We start from the raw sequence: 20,385 nt of genomic DNA, 5'->3' as shown, positions 1-20,385 counted from the left end.
CCCAGAACTCCTGAACTTCCTGCCTGATTGGAGCCAGTGGCGTAGCGTGGGTTGTCAGCACCCGGGACAAGGTAAGTAATCCCTAACCCGTGGATTTGTGCCCCCTAACTGTGGATTTGCGCCCCCTAACCCTAACCCCCAGATGTTGTGCCAGGTGCGGCCGGCCCCCCCTGCACCCCCCACGCTACGCCACTGTTGGGAGCAGGTCCCAGCTGGTTAAAGGTGCCTTAAATATCAGGATTCCTGGGTTCCCCCAAAAGGAAATTGGATTTATGGGGGTTTAATTGGCAAGGCCACGATCCAGGACTCTTGAGTTTTGCTGAGAGGAGGCGTGAATATATGTGTTTGAGGCTACAGAGCTGAATTCCTGACTCACCACACACAGGAGCTAATATTTAACCTGCTCTTTGTGTGTGTGAGAGAGAGAGAAAGAAAGAGGGCGTTCATTGGAGGAGAATCTTTGCCCCAGAGAAGCCAGGGGCTGCCCCAAAGAGAGAGGCAGGCTGGTGTAGTGGCTACAGCACTGGACTGGGACCAAAGAGACCAGGGTTCAGCCATGAAACACTGTGACTCTGTAATTTGGGGGTTTAGATGGGTGTGGGTGGCAGAGAGCTCTGTACACCACCTTGAGCTCCTTGGAGGAAAAAGTGGGCTACAAATAAAAAAATAAGCAAAATAAACTTTCTTCTCTTCTCATCGTGCCTGCTCTTCCATTTCCCTTCCTCCAGGGCAGGTCATTCTGGGTATAAGAAGTGACAACCGGTGGGGGGGGGGCAGGTAAGGGCAGCCGGAAGCAGAGTAGTGGAGAATACGGCTGTAGTTCAGAGGCAGAGAGCACCCGCTTGGCATGCAGAAGGTTTCAGGTTCAACCCCTGACGGCATCTCCAGGTAGGACTGGGAGGGATAACCTGTCTGATACGTAGAGGTATCGCTGCTGCCACTCAGTGTAGACAATATTGAACTCGGTGGACCAAAGGCAGCTCCCATTGTTCAGTGAGGACTAGCGACTTGGCTTTATTTTAAGGAAAGAACCACTGCTCAGCAACAGAGCCCTGCATGCGTAAGGTCCCATGTTCAATTTCCAATGGTATCTCTAGGTAGGACTTGGGGGGGGGGGGAGAGACCCCTGCCTGAAACCCTGGAGAGCCACTGTTGCCGGTCACCAATATATGTATAGGTGTGTGATTATTGCTAGCATCCATCTGTCTTCGCTGACAATGGACAAGCGGTCCTTTGGGGGTGAAGTCAAACTATTGAAAGGTTATAGTGCCTGCTGTGGAGAGACGTGTCTCTTGTTTCAGCCGGGGCAGGTGAAGGTGTCCGGCTGCCCTGCTAGAGATGCCCCATGCAGTCTCTTCTCCCTTTGCTCCTCCCAGTGGTCATTCCTCCTTTGGTCACGGCTGTGGCTGCCTAACCCGGCTGCCTGTCTCCAGGCCCTGCGGTCGCCTGCAAAGGATTCCCACACCGCAGGGTCTGATGCTTGCAGCCTCAGTGGCGTAGCGTGGGGGGTGCAGGGGAGGCCGACCGCACCGGGCGCAACATCTGGGGGGGGGGCGCGCTCGCACTCGCAGCTCTCTGCCCCTACCTGGCTCACTCACTCTCTCTCACTGCAGTGCTGGCTGTGCGAATCCGATCCGAGCCGCCGGGTCGCCGCCCACTGTGGAGGGGAGGGTGCCAGGCGTGCGGTGCGGAGAGAGAGCGAGGGACTATCTGGGGGAGGGACAGTGCAGCGGGGGGGGGCACAAATTACTTGCCTTGCCCCGGGTGCTGACAACCCACGCTACGCCACTGTGCAGCCTTCCTTCCTTCCTTTCTTTTTTTGCCAATAATATTTATTAATTTTCATCAATAGACATAACAAAACAAAAGAAAAAAGAAATATACAACAACACAATAAAAAGGTGAGAAAGAAGAAAAAATAACAGACTTAAAATACATAAACAGGAAAAAAGAAACTCAGTTAATTAAAATCCATTTTCATAAACATTTTGCTTGACTTCCTCTAATCTCCTCCATCTGAATTTCCTCTTAATTTGAATGTAGCAGTTTCCAATATCATTATTTCCTAATACAGTCGTATTCCAATTTCTTTACCTTTCTTATAGTACATTTTCTTATTTATATATTTAAGTCTAATTTAATCCTAGGCCTGATTGGTTCTTTCAGGTGGTTACATATCTTTAATATTAGAATATTTGTTCAAATATTCTTTGAATTTCTTCCAGCCTTCTTGGTAGTCCTTTCTGATCGCAGATTCTCCCGGTGAGATCAGCCAGCTCCATAAATTCCATCATCTTCATCTGCCATTCTTCTACCGTTGGTAATTCTTGCGTTTTCCATTTTCTGGCTAGTAAAATCCTAGCAGCTGTTGTGGCATACAAAAGTAATTTCACATCTTTTTTGGGCAATTCAGTACCTACTATCCCAAGGAGAAAGGCCTCTGGTTTCTTAATAAATGTATATTTCATCATTTTTTTAAATTCATTATAATTTTTTTCCCAGAAGTCCTTTACCTTGGAACAGGTCCACCACATATGATAGAAGGTACCGTATTTTTCGCTCTATAAGACGCACCAGACCACAAGACACACCTAGTTTTTGGAGGAGGAAAACAAGAAAAAAAAATATTCTGAATCTCAGAAGCCAGAATAACAAGAGGGATTGCTGCGCAGTGAAAGCAGCAAATCCCTCTTGCTGTTCTGGCTTCTGGGATAGCTGCGCAGCCTGCATTCGCTCCGTAAGACGCACACACATTTCCCCTTACTTTTTAGGAGGGAAAAAGTGAGTCTTATAGAGCAAAAAATACGGTACCTTCTTTTTCTTTACATGATGCTTGCAGCCTTCCTGTTCTAATGAAATAAGCAAATTTGACCCAGGACCCGAGAACGGAGGAAGTGGTACGTGCCTCCGCCGGGCCAGCTGGGTGGGCTGCCTGCCTGTGCAGGGCCTGATAAGAGTCCCCGAGGCAGCGTCCCCGATAATAAGGACCCATCGTTAGTCACGTCTGCAAAACCACCCATTTCCCCCTATGTTTCTGGGAGGGAGGGATGGATGGCATGGTGGCAGTGATAATCCTGATAAGCGGCGGGTGGGGTTGGCGGAAATCTCGTTTCACGTTCTTGGAAGCTGCCAAACATCTGCCTCTCCGCAGGGCGGGAACCGCGCAAAACCGGACGGCATGGATTTTTGGAGATCCCAGCTGCGGGACGCGGTAAGGCTGCAATATTGGCGACCCGGCTGGGTCTGTGGGCCGTGGCTGACTCCCCCTCTTTATCAACTCCCCATTCCCTTCCTCCTCACCCCCCTGCCAGAGGAACAAGAAGCTGCCTCGGAGATCCTACTCCATCTACCGCAAGATGCCTGAGGGCGACGGAGACCCCGAAGGACTGCAGTTGAAGGTGGTGGAGGCTGAGGGGCCCGGGGCCCCCCGGGGCGGCGAGAAGGCAGGAGACACGGCGCAGTGCCCGTGGAAGGATCGCTGGAAAGCCCTGGTCTGCCTCGTTCTCGTGGGACTCCTGGTCTTCATTGTGGGTGAGAGGAATCGGGTCTGGACCCCAGATCTGGCCACGGAGCTGAGCTCTGCCTGGGCTTTCCTTGCGCAGAGGCTCTGTGTCCCTATTGCAATTATAAGGATTTGTTATATAAATATAAATAGTAAAATACAGTGGTACCTTGTGAAGTACTTAATTCGTTCCGGAGTTCTGTTCTTAACCTGAAACTATTCTTAACCTGAAGCACCACTTTAGCTAATGGGGCCTCCTGCTGCTGCTGCTTAACCTGAAGCACTATTTCTGGGTTAGCGGAGTCTGTAACCTGAAGCATATGTAACCTGAAGCGTATCTAACCTGAGGTACCACTGTATTAGGAATTATATAGTACCATCCATGGGTGCATTACACAAAAGGGCAGGTTCATCTCACTGGGAGCCAAGCTTCTCATGCAGTTGTACCTCGGGTTACAGACACTTCAGGTTACAGACTTCGCTAACCCGGAAATAGTACCTTGGGTTAAGAACTTTGCTTCAGGATGAGAACAGAAATCGTGCGGCAGCAGCAGGAGGCCCCGTTAGCTAAAGTGGTGCTTCAGGTTAAGAACAGTTTCAGATTAAGAACGGACCTCTGGAACAAATTAAGTTCTTAACCCGAGGTACCACTGTATTTCACTGAAGAGTGAACAAGGAAGCTGTCTTATACATTTCAAGCACATGGTCTCCACAAAGAAGCCGGAATACTGTAATTTTACCCCAGACAGGGGTACAGTTCCCAGCACCGTTAACAAACTACAGTTCCCAGGATTCTTTGGGGGAAGCCATGTGATTGAACGGTTGCTGGAAACCGTAAGAGAGATGAGTTGCTCTTGTGTTCGAGTCCTGCTTGTGGGTTTCTTGTGGGGCCATCTGGTGGGCCACTAGCCTGATCTGTCAGGGCTCTTATGATGTTGTCATGGTCTGGTTCACGGGCGATCGAAGTCCTGGCTGGGGACGTCAGGACCGGGGGCAAGATGGCGGGGTGGGAGCAGGAACGGGGGTCCAGAAGCCAGGAGTCAGGAAGCCAAGAGTCCGAGGGTCAGGAAGCAAGGAGTAACGAAGTCAGGGGTCCGAGGATCAAGAAGCAGGGAGTCACGAAATCAGGGGTCCGAGGATCAAGAAGCAAGGAGTCACGAAATCAGGGGTCCAAGGATCAAGAAACAGGGAGTCACGAAATCAGGGGTCCGAGGATCAAGAAGCAGGGAGTCACGAAATCAGGGGTCCGAGGATCAAGAAGCAAGGAGTCACGAAATCAGGGGTCCGAGGATCAAGAAACAGGGAGTCACAAAATCAGGGGTTCGAGGATCAAGAAGCAAGGAGTCACGAAATCAGGGGTCCGAGGATCAAGAAGCAAGGAGTCACGAAATCAGGGGTCCGAGGATCAAGAAGCAGGGAGTCACGAAATCAGGGGTCCGAGGATCAAGAAGCAGGGAGTCACGAAATCAGGGGTCCGAGGATCAAGAAGCAGGGAGTCACGAAATCAGGGGTCCGGGGATCAAGAAGCAGGGAGTCACGAAATCAGGGGTCCGGGGATCAAGAAGCAGGGAGTCACGAAGTCAGGGGTCCGAGGATCAAGAAGCAGGGAGTCACGAAATCAGGGGTCCGAGGATCAAGAAGCAGGGAGTCACGAAATCAGGGGTCCGAGGATCAAGAAGCAGGGAGTCACGAAATCAGGGGTCCGAGGATCAAGAAGCAGGGAGTCACGAAATCAGGGGTCCGAGGATCAAGAAGCAGGGAGTCACGAAATCAGGGGTCCGAGGATCAAGAAGCAGGGAGTCACGAAATCAGGGGTCCGAGGATCAAGAAGCAGGGAGTCACGAAATCAGGGGTCCGAGGATCAAGAAGCAGGGAGTCACAAAATCAGGGGTCCGAGGATCAAGAAGCAGGGAGTCACGAAATCAGGGGTCCGAGGATCAAGAAGCAGGGAGTCACGAAATCAGGGGTCCGAGGATCAAGAAGCAGGGAGTCACGAAATCAGGGGTGTGAGGATCAAGAAACAGGGAGTCACGAAATCAAGGGTCCGAGGATCAAAAAGCAGGGAGTCACGAAATCAGGGGTCCGGGGATCAAGAAGCAGGGAGTCACGAAATCAGGGCTCTGAGGATCAAGAAACAGGGAGTCAAAATCAGGGGTCCGAGGATCAAGAAGCAGGGAGTCAAAATCAGGGGTCCGAGGATCAAGAAGCAGGGAGTCACGAAACCAGGGCTCTGAGGATCAAGAAACAGGGAGTCAAAATCAGGGGTCCGAGGATCAAGAAGCAGGGAGTCACGAAATCAGGGGTCCGGGGACCAAGAAGCAGGGAGTCTAGAAGCCAAGGATCGGGAAGCGAGAAGCCAAACGCAGCAAAGCAGGGAACGTGTTGCTGTGACAAAGAGCCAAAGGCAAATGCTGACCTTATATCCCTTCCCGGCTCTTGCCACCGGGTGCTGTGAGTTACCAATCGGCCTCACCTGTGTGGTCACGCCTTGCCTCTTCAAAACAAACTTAGGAAAGCCCCAGTCCTGCAACTCTGGAGGCAGAACATAACCATCCTGCCTAGGAGACATTGATGGTCCTCTCCTCCTCTGTGAATTTGTCTAATCCTCTTTGAGAGCTATTCTAGCCGTTGGCCATCACTGCCTCCTGTGGGAGGGAGTTCCACAGATTAACCACGTGCTGCCCATCAGACCCACTGGGCCAGCCTTTCTCAACCTGTGGGTCCCCAGATGCTGTTGAACTACAACTCCCACCACCCCTAGCTAGCAAGGCCAGAGCTCAGGGATGATGGGAGTTGTAGTCCAACAACATCTGTGGACCCACAGGTTGAGAACTGTTGCACTGGGCCATCTAGCCAGGCACTGACTGGCAGCACCTCTGGAAGAAATCAGAGGGAGGACTTCCGATCAGCTGCGACCTTCTGCATGCCCAGCAGCCGCTCTACCAGCTGAGCTACACAACCCTTCCTAAGGGGTGGGGAGGTGAAGGAAGGAAGGCTATGCAGCTCCTTCTCCCCCAAGGTCTAAGTGGTCTCTCTGTCTCTGACTCCTCCACAGACCCCACCCTCTGCCCACCCACCACAAATCCCACTCTACCTGGCAGTGGCTCCAGGTGGCCTTGCTCCCAATTGCGGCCTTCATGCCCTGAGCTCCACCCAGGTACAAATCCCGCCCAGAGATTCCTCTCCTGGCCATTGAGCCCTTTGCACTCAGCTATTAGTGATGTATGGAAGTGAGAGCTGGACCATAAAGAAGGCTGATCGCCGAAGAATGGATGCTTTTGAATTCTGGTGCTGGAGGAGACTCTTGAGAGTCCCATGGGCTGCAAGAAGATCCAACCTCTCCATTCTGAAGGAAATCAGCCCTGAGGGCTCACTGGAAGGACAGATCCCGAAGCTGAGGCTCCAAGACTTTGGCCACCTCATGAGAAGAGAAGACTCCCTGGAAAAGACCCTGGGAAAGATGGAGGGCACAAGGAGAAGGGGACGACGGAGGACGAGATGGTGGGACAGTGTTCTTGAAGCTACCAGCATGAGGTTGACCAAACTGCGGGAGGCAGCGGAAGACAGGAGGGCCTGGCGTGCTCTGGTCCAGGGGGTCATGACTAAACAACAACAACAACAATTAGATAGGCATTCTGTTCCTTTCTGAGCCAAGAAGCCCTGATGTCCTGGCCTGATTGGACAGGTCTCTTCTCATATTCATGCATCCTCCTTGCAGGTTTTCCTCTGGGGCATCTGGTCGGCCACTGTGAGAACAGGGTGCTTGACTAGGTTGGTCCCCTTTGGCCTGATCCAGGATTCCTAGAGAAAGAGCTCTCTCACTCTCTCATACGACTTAAGCCCAGTAGGTTTAAGAAGAAGTCCGGGCAAGGGGAAGGAAGGCTTGGTGCCTGGTTAACCTATGGAACTTACAGCCACATGAAGCACTGCTGGCTTGGGTGCATTTTGAAGATATGACCCCCAGTCATATCTGGGGGTCAACCACATTTACCTTTGCTCTGAATTTCTAGGCACAGGTCCCCATCCAAGTGCTTCCCCCCTTCCACTTTCTCTGCAGAAACCTGTTCTTTACAGCTCAATGGAGCAAACAGCAATTCACAGATAACCCGAATTGCTGTTTGTTCCGAGTCAGAGTTAAAAGTGGGTTTCCCTGGGGAAAGCGAGGGGGGGGGAGCGCTTGGACACAGAAAGGTACATGTGGATGAGTCCTAACATATTCAGTTTCTAGTAAGGCCTCCAGGTATCCCTACATTTTAGGCTATGGGGAAACTTCCGGGTTTAAATTTGGGGTTAAATTTGGCCTTTTGCCCTGTGACCCTATTAACCCTCTGCTTTAAAGCCTGACTGCCCCCCTCTGTCCTCTGCTTTCCTCAGCCTTCCTCCTGGGGTACGTCTTGTCCCGAGGGTCTTCCTGCATGGTCTGCGGAGACTACCTGGCCGTGGTGAACGACGAGAGCCCCCCCGAGGCGGAAGACGGCCAGAGGGGAGCCCCGCTCTACTGGGCTGACTTGCGAGAGATGTTCCAGAAGTACCTCAATGAGGAGAAGATTGAAGGGACCATCAGGTGAGGTCCTTTCCCCTCACCCCAGAATTGTGGGAAGGACGTGGAACAAATTGATGGGGGTGTCGTGGGGCCACGGGACTCCAGGGACGACGGAGTTTCCATCAGAAACAGGAGCAGGAATTACTGTACCTCCATCTGCGTGTTTGCCCGAGTAGAGGATCGGAAACCATGCAGGCGAATACAAGTGACAGCCGCTATCGCTTTTTTTGTTCTTGGTGGTGGATGTTACGTAGATCAGTGTTCCCCAACCTTGGACCTCCAGCTGTTTTTGGACTACAACTCCCATCATCCCTCGCTAGCAAGACCAGTGGTCAAGGATGATGGGAATTGTAGTCCAAAAACAGCTGGAGGCCCAAGGTTGGGGAACACTGACGTAGATAGTTATTTTCTGGGTTGTTTCTGACGTTTCCCTTCCACTGAAATGCTTTGAAGTTAATTGTGAATCACACAATTAATTACAGTGGTACTTCGGGTTAAGAACTTAATTCGTTTTGGAGGTCCGTTCTTAACCTGAAACCGTTCTTAACCTGAGGTGCCACTTTAGCTTTCTTAACCTGAGGTACCACTTTAGCACGATTTCTGTTCTCATTCTGAGATAAAGTTCTTAACCCCAGGTACTATTTCTGGGTTAGCGGAGTCTGTAACCTGAAGCATCTGTAACCTGAAGCGTCTGTAACCCGAGGTACCAGTGTACATTTGTTTCTGCTATAACATAGGTAAAGGTAAAGGACCCCTGGACGGTTAAGTACAGTCAAAGGCAACTATGGGGTTGCGGCGCGCATCTCGCTTTCAGGCCGAAGGAGCCGGCGTTTGTCCACAGACAGCTTTCCGGGTCATGTGGCCAGCAGGACTAAACCGCTTCTGGCGCAACGGGACACCGTGATGGAAAACAGAGTGCACGGAAACGCTGTTTGCCTTCCTGCCACAGCGGTATCTATTTATCTACTTGCACTGGTGTGCTTTCGAACTGCTAGGTTGGCAGGAGCTGGGACAGAGCAACAGTATCTCACCCCGTCGCAGGGATTCGAACCGCCGACCTTCTGATCGGCAAGCCCAAGAGGCTCAGTGGTTTGGAGCACAGCACCATATAGCAAGCTGAACAGCACAGTGTTACACGCCACCTCAGTCTCTGTGCTGTGAGAGACTGGGGGGGGTTCCTTCAAGCGCTTATCTAGGGTTTGGTTTCCTTGGAACGAAAGTCATCAGAAACTATGGTGTCCTTGGGATATGTTGTTTTATTGACACATATATACAACCTGAGCATAGGGTGGAGGGGCTCACAGCAAGAAACCCCCTCAAAGATCTCGCTTCTCCATTCGTCGCAGCTCTGGGTCCAACACAGAGCAGACAGGTCTCTGGGTCGCCAGCTTCCAGCCTGCTTCCAAACTTAACAAACTACAGTCCCCAGGATTCTTTTGGGGGAAGCCATGTGCTTTAAATGTATGATTTGGACGCAGCCTAGGTCCCTGTCTCTGGGTTCCCTAGCCTCTTGAGCTTGTTGATTGTAAGGTCAGCGGTTCGAATCCCCGCAATGACGGGGTGAGCTCCCGTTGCTCGGTCCCTGCTCCTGCCAACCTAGCAGTTCGAAAGCGTGCCAGTGCAAGTAGATAAATAAGTACCACTGTGACGGGAAGGTAAATGGCGTTTCCGTGCGCTCTGGCTTCCATCACAGTCCTCCGTGCACCAGAAGCGGTTTAGTCATGCTGGCCACATAACCTGGAAATCTGTCTGCAGACAAACTGCCTGAAAGTAGAGACGAATGTCACATGCCATAGTCAAGTTTGGCTGTCCAGGGGTCCTTTACCTTTACCTTTACCTAAGGATTTGGAGAAGGGCAGCTCAAATGATCAAGGGGATGGTATCACCCTGCTGTGAAGACAGGTTGCACCATTTTGGAATATTATTATTATTATTATTATTATTATTATTATTATTATTATTATTATTTTACCCTGCCCATCCCCAGCCACTCTGGATAGATTACAGCATATATAAAACACAGTAAAACTTCAAACATTACAAAACTTCCAGATACAGGGCTGCCTCCAGACATCTTCTGAAAGTCATTTTAGCTTAGGGAAAAGGCGTGTAGGAAGCGAGGCGACAGAAGTTTACGTATAACATAATGCCTGGCAGGGAGAAAGCAGAGACAGAAACTCTTTCCTTCCTCTCGTAACCCCAGAACTCATGAACAACCCCTGAAGCTGAATGTTGGGAGATTCCGGGTAGATACAAGAAAGTCCTTGTTCACACAGCGCAGAGCAAGGAATATCAGGGGCAGCAAAGCTCCTGACTACCAGTTGCTGGAAACCACAGGAGGTCTTGCATTCGAATCCTGATTGGGGGTTTCCCACAGACGCCTGGCCACTGTCAAGACAGGATTCTGGGCTTGATGGGCCACTGGCTCTGCTCTTGTGGAACATTTCTCTCCCTTCTCTCTGCGCAGGATGATGAGCGAATCCCCGCACCCGCCCGGCTCCCCTCGCCTGGACGCCCTCTCCCGCCACGTCCTCAGTGCCTTCGGCTCCTACGGCCTGGACCACAGCTGGACCGACAGCCATTATGTGGGGCTGCAGCGCCCTGACCGGTCAGTGAAGGGCCCTGGGGAGGGGTTGTTTGGCAGGGGCAGCTCTTTCAGCGCCCTCTGTCCTTCTCCCGCAGCCTGCGCCCCAATTTCCTGCAGCGGGTCGACACAAACGGGGTCGTGGTGGAGAAACTGCCGCTGGAAGACCCGGAGGTCTACTGCCCCTACAGCGCTTCCGGCACCGTCACGGTACAATCATTTCTTTATTATTTGTTGCATTGATACCTCGCCTTTTTCTCCAAGGGGCTCAAGGTGGCGTGTACAGAATCTCCCCCTTCCTCATTTAATCCCCACAACAACCGTGTAGGTTAGGCTGAGAGGCAGTGATTCATCCAAGGGGATGTGAACCCTGGCCTCTCCCAGGTCCTAGTCTGACGCTCTAACCCATGGGTAGGCAAACTAAGGCCTGGGGGCCGGATCCAGCCCAAACTCCATCTAAATCCGGCCCGTGGATGGCCTGGGAATCAGCATGTTTTTACATGAGTAGAATGTGTGCTTTTATTTAAAATGCATCTCTGGGTTATTTGTGAGGCATAGGAATTTGTTCATTTCCCCCCCCAAAAAATATAGTCCGGCCCCCCACAAGGTCTGAGGGACAGTGGACCGGCCCCCTGCTGAAAAAGTTTGCTGACCCCTGTTCAACATTGGTCTTCCCAGTTGGTAACACTTTTTCTCTAACTGAGATAGATAAAGGAGACAGGGCAGGTGGATAGTTTTTATTCTGTTTCAACCAGCAACCCAGAATATCAATACGTCTGTCAAAAAAGATGTTTGCTCTTAAAAGGGAAGGAAGTTAAAAAATACAAACATTTGGGGTTTTAACCAGCAACCCAGAATATCAATACGCCTGTCAAAAAAGATGCTTGCTCTTAAAAGGGAAGGAAGTTAAAAAATACAAACATTTGGGGTTTTTTAAAAAAATATTTATACGTTGCGACCTCCAACCAATTTAAGAACATAAGAACGTAGCAAACGCCCTGCAGGATGAGGCCAATAGCCCCTCTAGTCCACCTCGCCCAGCCTCCTGTTCTCACGCCGTTCCATAGTTTTACTCTGCGCTGTGTGGAGAACAACTTTGGCTGTGTCCCACCAGCCAGGAGGGAACCAATCTGGCTTCTCTAGGGAGGGCGTTCCAAAGTTGTCTGGCAGCAGCCACCACCGAGAAGGCCCTGCCCCCACCAAGCAGGTCTGGGCGGGTGGCAGGACTGAAGATCTCAGGGCAGATTCCCCAGAAGATCTCAGGGCAGGTTCATAGGAGAGGATACGGCCCTTTGGACAAGCTGTGCCCCAGCCATTCCTTTCCACCCCACTGTCTGTCTGCAGGGAGGCCTGGTCTTCGCCAACTACGGGCGCCGGGAGGACTTTGCGGCGCTGAAGCAGCACGGAGTGAACCCCCAAGGCCACCTCGTCATCGTCCGGATCGGGGAGATCAGCTACGCCGAGAAGGTGAGGCTGGGCTCCTGAATGTGACCCTCTGCAAAAGGGTTGAGGCCATGGGCAGGGAGTATCATCTGTGGCCCTCCAGATCTGCTTGGACTACAGTTCCCGTAGCCCAAGCAGGCAGCATGGCCAATATTCCAAGATGTCTGGTTCCAGAAACCTTGGTGGGGGGCCACCTGGAAACACCAGATTTCAGGAAAGTGTCCTCCAGATTGAAGGGCAAGAAGGGTGGATGGGGAGACAGGATTCGAGGTGTAGAACCATGGAATTGTAGAGTTGGAAAAGGCCATCTAATTGAACCCACTGGAATGCACGGCTGAAGAATCCCTGACAGATCGCCATCTGACCTCGGTTTAAAAACCTCTAACGAAGGCCCATATAGTAAAAGCTATGGTTTTCCCAGTTGTGATGTATGGAAGTGAGAGCTGGACCATAAAGAAGGCTGATTGCCAAAGAATGGATGCTTTTGAATTCTGGTGCTCTTGAGAGTCCCATGGACTGCAAGAAGATCAAACCTCTCCATTCTTAAGGAAATCAGCCCTGAGTGCTCACTGGAAGGACAGATCCTGAAGCTGAGGCTCCAAGACTTTGGCCCCCTCATGAGAAGAGAAGACTCCCTGGAAAAGACCCTGATGCTGGGAAAGATGGAGGGCCCAAGGAGAAGGGGACGGCGGAGGACGAGATGGTGGGACAGTGTTCTCGAAGCTACCAGCATGAGTTTGACCAAATAGTGGGAGGCAGTGGAAGACAGGAGAGCCTGGCGTGCTCTGGTCCAGGGGTCACAAAGAGGCGGACACGACTAAACGACTAAACAACAACAATGAAGGGGAGTCCACCATCTTGAGTCTGTTCGCGATATTGAGCTGGAATCATCTCTCTTGCTTTTGAATCCATTGGTTCAGGCCCTGTGCTCCAGAGCAACAGAAAGCAAGCTTGCTCCATCTTCTGCCTCTTAGATACCTGAAGATGGCAATCCTATCATCTCTCAGTCTCCTCTGTTCCAGGCTAAGAATCCCCAACTCCCTCAACCGTTCCTCATCAGGCTTGGTTTCCAGACCCTTGATCATCTTGGTTGCCCTCCTCTGCACACCTTCCAGCTTGTAGGGTAGACCTTTGTGGAACTGATGGAAGGGGAGGTATTGAGCGCTGATGGATACAATGGAAGGTGCAGTTTCCCTAAATATTAACGCAGCTGTCAAAAAAGATGGCTGCCTTGAAGGGAAAGGAAATGATGGCGCCGTGGTGGGGGCTTGGGAGAGGTGAATCAGAGCAACGTGGTCTGGGGGGCATGGGCATCTGTTTCCTTTGATGGTCGAGAGGGATTGTTGTGTGAGAAATCAAAGAGGCGCCCATTGTTCTGGAGCTGCCAGCTTCTCTTTGTCCCAGGTGGCCAACGCGGAGGCTTCGCAAGCCAAGGGAGTTCTCATCTACCCGGACCCCGCTGATGTCCCACAAGACCCCCGCAAGCTGGGGCTGTCCCCAAACACAAGCATTTACGGGCACGTGAGTACAGCCTTCACTGGGACCGAGAGAGAGAGAGAGAGAGCTGGGTTGGGGGCTTATGTAGAGAGAGACCCTACCTGTGGCTCTGGACCATCTTTCCCAGCCAGGAAGCCCTAAAACAGCCCTTTGTTGTTGTTCTTTTAAATGCTTTTTATTGGTGTTTCATTTAATACAAACAAACAAAATACAATAAAATTCAACAATCATTTACCCACATTCTTTCCCCACACTCTGCTGAGCATTGACTTCCTTCCCTCCCTTCAACAGTCTGTTACTTTCCCACAGTTTCTTATTGTCTCCCATCCTATCTACACCGTAAGATTTATTTCAGTCCTGCCAGAGTCTTCAAATTCCTACATTATTTCTATACTCCATAAATGTACTCCCATCTTTTTGGAATTTTGTTTCCTCCTGATTTCGGATTCTACAGGTCAGTTTTGCAAAACTAAAACAGCCCTTCGAAAGCAGCAGCCCTCTCCCGTCGCTGCTCCCCAGCAGCTAGGATACTCAGGATAGACTGTTCCTCAATGTGGAGGCTCCCCTTAAGCGTTCCCAAACCTTCTCTCGCACTCGCAGGTCCACATGGGGGCTGGAGACCCCTACAGCCCTGGCTTCCCTTCATTCAACCACACCCAGTTCCCTCCGATTCAGTCCTCGGGACTCCCCTCCATCCCCACACACCCAGTCAGCGCCAACGTGGCCGCCCGCCTGCTCAGGTGAGTTGGACGGAGGGTTCCTTGAGGGGTGGGGTGCGATGGGAAGCAAATTGGAGGACATGGCTGGGGAGGGGGGGAATGCAGTCCTCTGGGGCCTCTCTACCTGGCCCTCGGGCCACGCCCCTAGACCCAGGCCACGCCCCTTCCCCAGATTTGCCCCGCCCCCTGCTCAAGTGCTTTTGCTGTGAACATGCCATGTTTCTGTTGTAAATAAAAATATGCCCTTTTCCCTTATGGGGTATCCAAGAGCCCATATAGAGTCCTTATGTGGGTTCCCTATTGGTAGGAGAAGATAACAGAGGCCAACCAGAGAATACTGAGAAGCAAAGCAGCTAGTAAGCTTGATCTTTATTGATCTGTTGCAACAGGGTGCTCCCCCCACACGCAGGAGAGGAGGAGGACCCACAAAATTGCTGGGCAAGCGCTTATAAAGACTTTTGAAGTTCCCATTCTCTAGATCAAGACCACCCCCAGAAACATTATGCATACATCACAGAAGGGGTGTAACCTAAGACCACCCCTCAGGTACATGCATACATCACAGGAATTTAAATGTTGTTTTTCTCCTGTCACAGTTTATCTCCTGTCTGGCAAGTTACTTGATTGGATTGCCTGGGGTGCCTGGCCATTCTTTTGTAGTGGTAAAATACTTATTTCCTGGGCCAGGTCACAGGCTCACACCTTATTCAAACGGACGTATCCTTGAGACAGGATTTGTGAGGAAAGAGACAATGGGGAGGCTTTTCCAGTTTAACCTGGCAGAGAAAGGATTTGGTCAGTTTAGGAATCAAAATGGTTCCAGGTTGGTCTTCCTGTGTTGATCTATGTATGCGCAGTTATGAACATTACCATATATCTAAGACCATAAAATTCCTATCACATTTCCTTCCTAGGTGAAGGTTGGAATGGAGTGTGGGTGTAAAGGGTTGGGGACAAAGCAATATTTGGAGTGTATGGGGCATTATAGGGACGCGGGTGGCGCTGTGGGTTAAACCACAGAGCCTAGGACTTGCCAATCAGAAGGTCGGCGTTTCGAATCCCCACGACGGGGTGAGCTCCCGTTGCTCGGTCCCTGCTCCTGCCCACCTAGCAGTTCGAAAGCACACCAGTGCAAGTAGACAAATAGGTACCACTCCGGTGGGAAGGTAAACAGCGTTTCCGTGCGCTGCTCTGGTTCGCCAGAAGCGGCATAGTCCTGCTGGCCACATGACCCGGAAGCTGTACGCCGGCTCCCTCGGCCAGTAAAGCGAGATGAGCGCCACAACCCCAGAGTCGGCCACGACTGGACCTAATGGTCAGGGGTCCCGTTACCTTTTTATATGGGGCATTAAGGGACCTCTGGTGAGGGACATGTCATGCTCCTTCTGGGGTGGTTTGGCCATCTGCCAGGGATTCCTTAGCTGGGATTCCTGCACTGCAGAGGGTTGGACTGGATGGCCCCTGGGGGTCCCTTCGAACGCTACAATCCTGATTCTGTGATGGTCTCCGGAATCAGCCTGGGGTCCCGCAGGGCGCGGCATGAGCAGGGGGAGATCAGGCGGCCAGCTGCCCCGGCCCTCCCTTGAAAGACCGGCCTGTGGATTGACAAGGGTTCTCCTCGCAGGCAGCTGACCGGCCCCCTTGCCCCGCAAACCTGGAAGGGCCGTCTTCGCGATGTCCCATACCGGCTCGGACCCGGGGCCCCCGACTTCCGGCTGCAGCTGGGAGTTCAGAACCAGAAGCAATCCGTGATGATCAACAACATCTTCGGGTGCATCGAGGGTAGATTCGAACCCGGTATGTGGTTCCCCGGGCAAGAATTGTGTGGGTGGTGGGGGGTCGAGCGCATGGGCGTTAAGGCGTAGGGTGCTCAGAACTCCGGTATTTGGGGAGGGTGAACTGCGGATCTCACGCGAAGGGAGCTTTTCCTTTTCACATCCATCCATGTTGTTATGTACTGAGTTGAATAGGATCCAAAAGGCAGCAGTCTGATTGGTCCTAGAACAATAGGGTCCAGAATGCAGCAGTCTGATTGGTCCTAGAACAATAGGGTCCAGAATGCAGCAGTCTGATTGGTCCTAGAACAATAGGATTCAGAATGCAGCAGTCTGATTGGTCCTAGAACAATAGGATTCAGAATGCAGCAGTCTGATTGGTCCTAGAACAATAGGATTCAGAATGCAGCAGTCTGATTGGTCCTAGAACAATAGGATCCAGAATGCAGCGGTCTGATTGGTCCTAGAACAATAGGATCCAGAATGCAGCAGTCTGATTGGTGCTAGAACAATAGGATTCAGAATGCAGCAGTCTGATTGGTCCTAGAACAATAGGGTCCAGAATGTAGCAGTCTGATTGGTCCTAGAACAATAGGATTCAGAATGCAGCAGTCTGATTGGTCCTAGAACAATGCAGCACTTTGATTGGTCCGCAGGAGCCACCCAATCCAGCTCCAGGTGGAAGTGAATCCACAACCTGATTGGCCTACAGGAGAATCCCAGAATTAGCCAATCACATGGGGCCCATTGTGTAAATAATGTATATAAAGCAGATATTTTGGGGGGACTTCCATTCCTCACTACTATGAGCTGAATAAAGAGCATGAAATCCACACTCGACTCCGAGTATATTTCACATGCCTTGTTTTGCTAGATCATTATGTCATCGTGGGGGCCCAGCGGGATTCCCTGGGTCCGGGGGCCGCCCGTTCCGGAGTGGGCACAGCCATCCTGCTGGAGCTGGCCCGCACTTTCACAGCGATGGTGAGAAACGGTGAGTAGGAGGGCTGCAGGAGGCAGGAGCGGTAATGAGAAGTGGATGGAATAGCCATGTGGCTGTAGGAAAAGATGGCTGCCTTGAGAGGTGAAAGAAAATGCATGGCTTCGAGGAAGGACTATGGAACTCCCTGCCTATTGAAATCAGGCAAGCGCTTTCGCTGGGCTCTTTTTGGCTCCTGCTAGAAACATTTTTGTTTAGACAAGCCCACCTAGATATGTAGGATGTCAATATGTGATTTGAGTCAATGTCTTCTTGTTGTTGTTTTAGTGTTTATAATATTAACATGTAAGATATGGATTTGGGGTTTTTTGTTGTTGCTTTCTTTAGTTTTCGAATGTTGATTTTTGTGTGTTGTTATTTTTAGATATCTTTTGTGTTGCTGTTGTGTGGAAAATACCAATAAAATTTATTAAAATAAAATAAAATATGTGATTTGATCTCCTGGTACGCCCCACGGAGGACCTTATGGTCCACAAATAATAACACTTTGGAGATCCCGGGCCTCAGAGAGATTAGGCTGGCCTCGACCAGGGTCAGGGCCTTTTCGGTCCTGGCCCCGGCTGGTGGAACGCTCTGCCACAAGAGATCAGGGCCCTGCGGGATTTGACATCTTTCCACAGGGCCTGCAAGACGGAGCTGTTCTGCCAGGCCTTTGGTCAGGGCTCAGCCTGACTCCCCTTTTCTTTTTGTATAAGAATTAATATGAAAGAGGCCTCCCAGCCTTCTCACAGGCCCATATAAGATTAGCGTAAACAGTTGGGCCCATGAACACTTACTGTTCCCAACCCTAACCCTGCGGAAAACCATCTAATTAGATTTTAATTTGATTTTGACCTGTGTTTAGGAGGTAATTTAATTATTGTTTGATTTTATACTAATGTTATATATTTTATGTCAGTCGCTCTGAGCCCGACTTCGGCTGGGGAGGGCAGGATATAAATAAAAGTTTATTATTATTATTTTTTATTGCTGCTTTCATCTTTTGAACGTTTCCAAGAATTATCTTTCCTGTTTTTGCCGATAATTTTATTGTGGTTTTTAAAAATTATTTATTTGGTTTTTCAGATTAAATTTTTTCACTCGCATATCCAAAATACAACATAAAAACAAGATTCCAAGGATTCCCTTGGACTTCCCTCCTCCCCTTTGTGGATCCTATCGTTAATCATTTCCTCCTGCATCTTTTAATAGAATCCAAATCTTTTACCTCTCCATTGTATCCAGAATTCACCACTAAACTACAAGTGATATTCCAATCCTACTAACGATTTTAACTGTTTGCAATGGTCTTTAAGATAAGTTATAGATTTTCCCCATTCCTTATTAACATTTTGGCCTTCCTGATTTGTGATTCTTTCTGTCATTTTAGCCATTTTGGCATAGTCCATCTACCGTAATTTTTGCTCTATAAGACTCACTTTTTCCCTCCTAAAAAGTAAGGGGAAATGTGTGTGCGTCTTATGGAGCGAATGCAGGCTGCGCAGCTATCCCAGAAGCCAGAACAGCGAGAGGGATTGCTGCTTTCACTGCGCAGCGATCCCTCTTGCTGTTCTGGCTTCTGAGATTCAGAATATTTTTTTCCTTGTTTTCCTCCTCCAAAAACTAGGTGCGTCTTGTGGTCTGGTGCATCTTATAGAGCGAAAAATATGGTACTTAATCTGCCCTTCTTCTCTGGTCAGGACTTTATCTTCTTTCCATCTCTGGGCCAATAACACCCTCGCAGCCGTGGTCGCATAAATAAATGATAATTTTATTGTTTTAATCCACTTTGAGGGTTGTTGCTGTAGTTGTTTTACAAACAAGCGGCGTATGGACTTTATGAAACAAATAATAAGTGAATCACCATCCCTGTTCTTCCTCAACCACCTTAGGATTCCAGCTCCGGAGAAGTTTGCTCTTTGCCAGCTGGGATGCTGGTGATTTTGGCAGCGTGGGCTCCACCGAGTGGCTCGAGGTGAGCAGGACACTTGAATGAACTGGGACTTTGAAGCAGAAAAGGGGTGCAGGCGCCTGGGGTGGGGGGCGGTCATAGAATCATAGAATCATAGAGTTGGAAGAGACCCCAAGGGCCATCGAGTCCAACCCCCTGCCAAGCAGGAAACACCACCAGAGCACTCCTGACATATGGTTGTCAAGCCTCTGCTTAAAGACCTCCAAAGAAGGAGACTCCACCACACTCCTTGGCAGCAAATCCCACTGTCAAACAGCTCTTACTGTCAGGAAGTTCTTCCTAAGGTTTAGGTGGAATCTTCTTTCTTGTAGTTTGGATCCATTGCTCTGTGTCCGCTTCTCTGGAGCAGCAGAAAACAACCTTTCTCCCTCCTCCATGTGACATCCCTTCATATATTTGAACATGGCTATCATATCACCCCTTCACCTCCTCTTCTCCAGGCTAAACATGCCCAGCTCCCTTAGCCGTTCCTCATAAGGCATCGTTTCCAGGCCTTTGACCATTTTGGTTGCCCTTTTGGTTGACCATTTTGGTATTGGATGGATTTCCCCCCTAAATTGATTTTTGAATCCTGAATTGATTGTCATTCACGTTTTACACTGCATTTTATGCTGGTTTTTGTTGCATCAATTAAGTGTTTCAAATTTGTTGTTAGCAGCCCTGAGCCCGGTTTTCTGAACCGGGAAGGGCGGGGTATAAATAAAAAATTATTATTATTTTTCAGAAATCTTGCACATAGCACACTGCAATGGAACGTGCCTGGAATAAAGGTCCAAGAATTCACATTTTTAAAATTCTGGGAAGCTTTTCCTTTTGAGCCTGGAGAAGGGTCGCGGGGCGGATCTCTCAGTTGGGCTCAGCCAGACTTTATTTTGTGCTGTGCTTTCCAGGCTCTGAATCAGCAGTAAAATGTGCATTTTCCTCAGGAAAGCGACAAAAAAATTAAAAACCCACTTTGAATGGGAGCTTTAAAACCCGGACCTTTGGCTAGAAATGCAGCGTGAAAGGAAGTGAGACAAGCCCCCCCCCCATCTCCCCTTTGCAACCCAGTTCAGGAGAGGGCTCCCATGTCCCAGCTAAGCTCCCTTCCTGTTATAGAAGGAAGAGTGGCAAGCAATAATAATAATAATAATAAAATTTTATTTATATCCCGCCCTCCCCAGCCGAAGCCGGGCTCAGGGCGGCTAACAACAATAAAATAGTACAACATTCTAAAATCATTTCATTATAAAATTATTCAAATCAAATTATTGGCAACCATTGGACTAGAGTTCTGTGAAGATTGCTAAAGGAGGGGGGTCAGACTGTGCCCTGGCCAAAGGCCTGGTGGAACAGCTCCGTCTTGCAAGTCCCACAGGGCCCTGGTCTCTT

General features: G+C 50.1%; 1 protein-coding gene across 5 annotated transcripts in view; it reads left to right on the top strand.

The window, feature by feature from the left end:
* Positions 1–20,385, top strand: part of TFR2 (transferrin receptor 2) — a 49,653-nt gene that overhangs the window by 19,350 nt on the left and 9,918 nt on the right. For 2 of the 5 annotated variants that reach the window (XM_083410263.1, XM_083410264.1), the window contains exons 2-12: positions 3,152–3,211; positions 3,312–3,531; positions 7,877–8,066; positions 10,513–10,653; positions 10,728–10,839; positions 11,974–12,096; positions 13,477–13,593; positions 14,170–14,309; positions 15,913–16,085; positions 16,938–17,057; positions 18,935–19,017. In XM_083410263.1, the coding sequence (XP_083266389.1) occupies positions 3,179–3,211; positions 3,312–3,531; positions 7,877–8,066; positions 10,513–10,653; positions 10,728–10,839; positions 11,974–12,096; positions 13,477–13,593; positions 14,170–14,309; positions 15,913–16,085; positions 16,938–17,057; positions 18,935–19,017 (1,452 nt within the window). In that variant the 5' untranslated portion in view covers positions 3,152–3,178. Of the gene's footprint in view, positions 1–2,253; positions 2,321–2,502; positions 2,545–3,151; positions 3,212–3,311; positions 3,532–7,876; positions 8,067–10,512; positions 10,654–10,727; positions 10,840–11,973; positions 12,097–13,476; positions 13,594–14,169; positions 14,310–15,912; positions 16,086–16,937; positions 17,058–18,934; positions 19,018–20,385 lie in introns of all 5 variants that reach the window. The other 3 variants (XM_083410261.1, XM_083410262.1, XM_083410260.1) reach the window with 3 other exon arrangements.

This window comes from Podarcis tiliguerta, assembly GCF_965153285.1.
Source record: "Podarcis tiliguerta genome assembly, chromosome: 13".
NCBI lineage: Eukaryota > Metazoa > Chordata > Lepidosauria > Squamata > Lacertidae > Podarcis > Podarcis tiliguerta.
The sequence above is the reverse complement of the archived record's forward strand: the minus strand, read 5'-3'. Positions and strand labels throughout refer to the sequence as shown.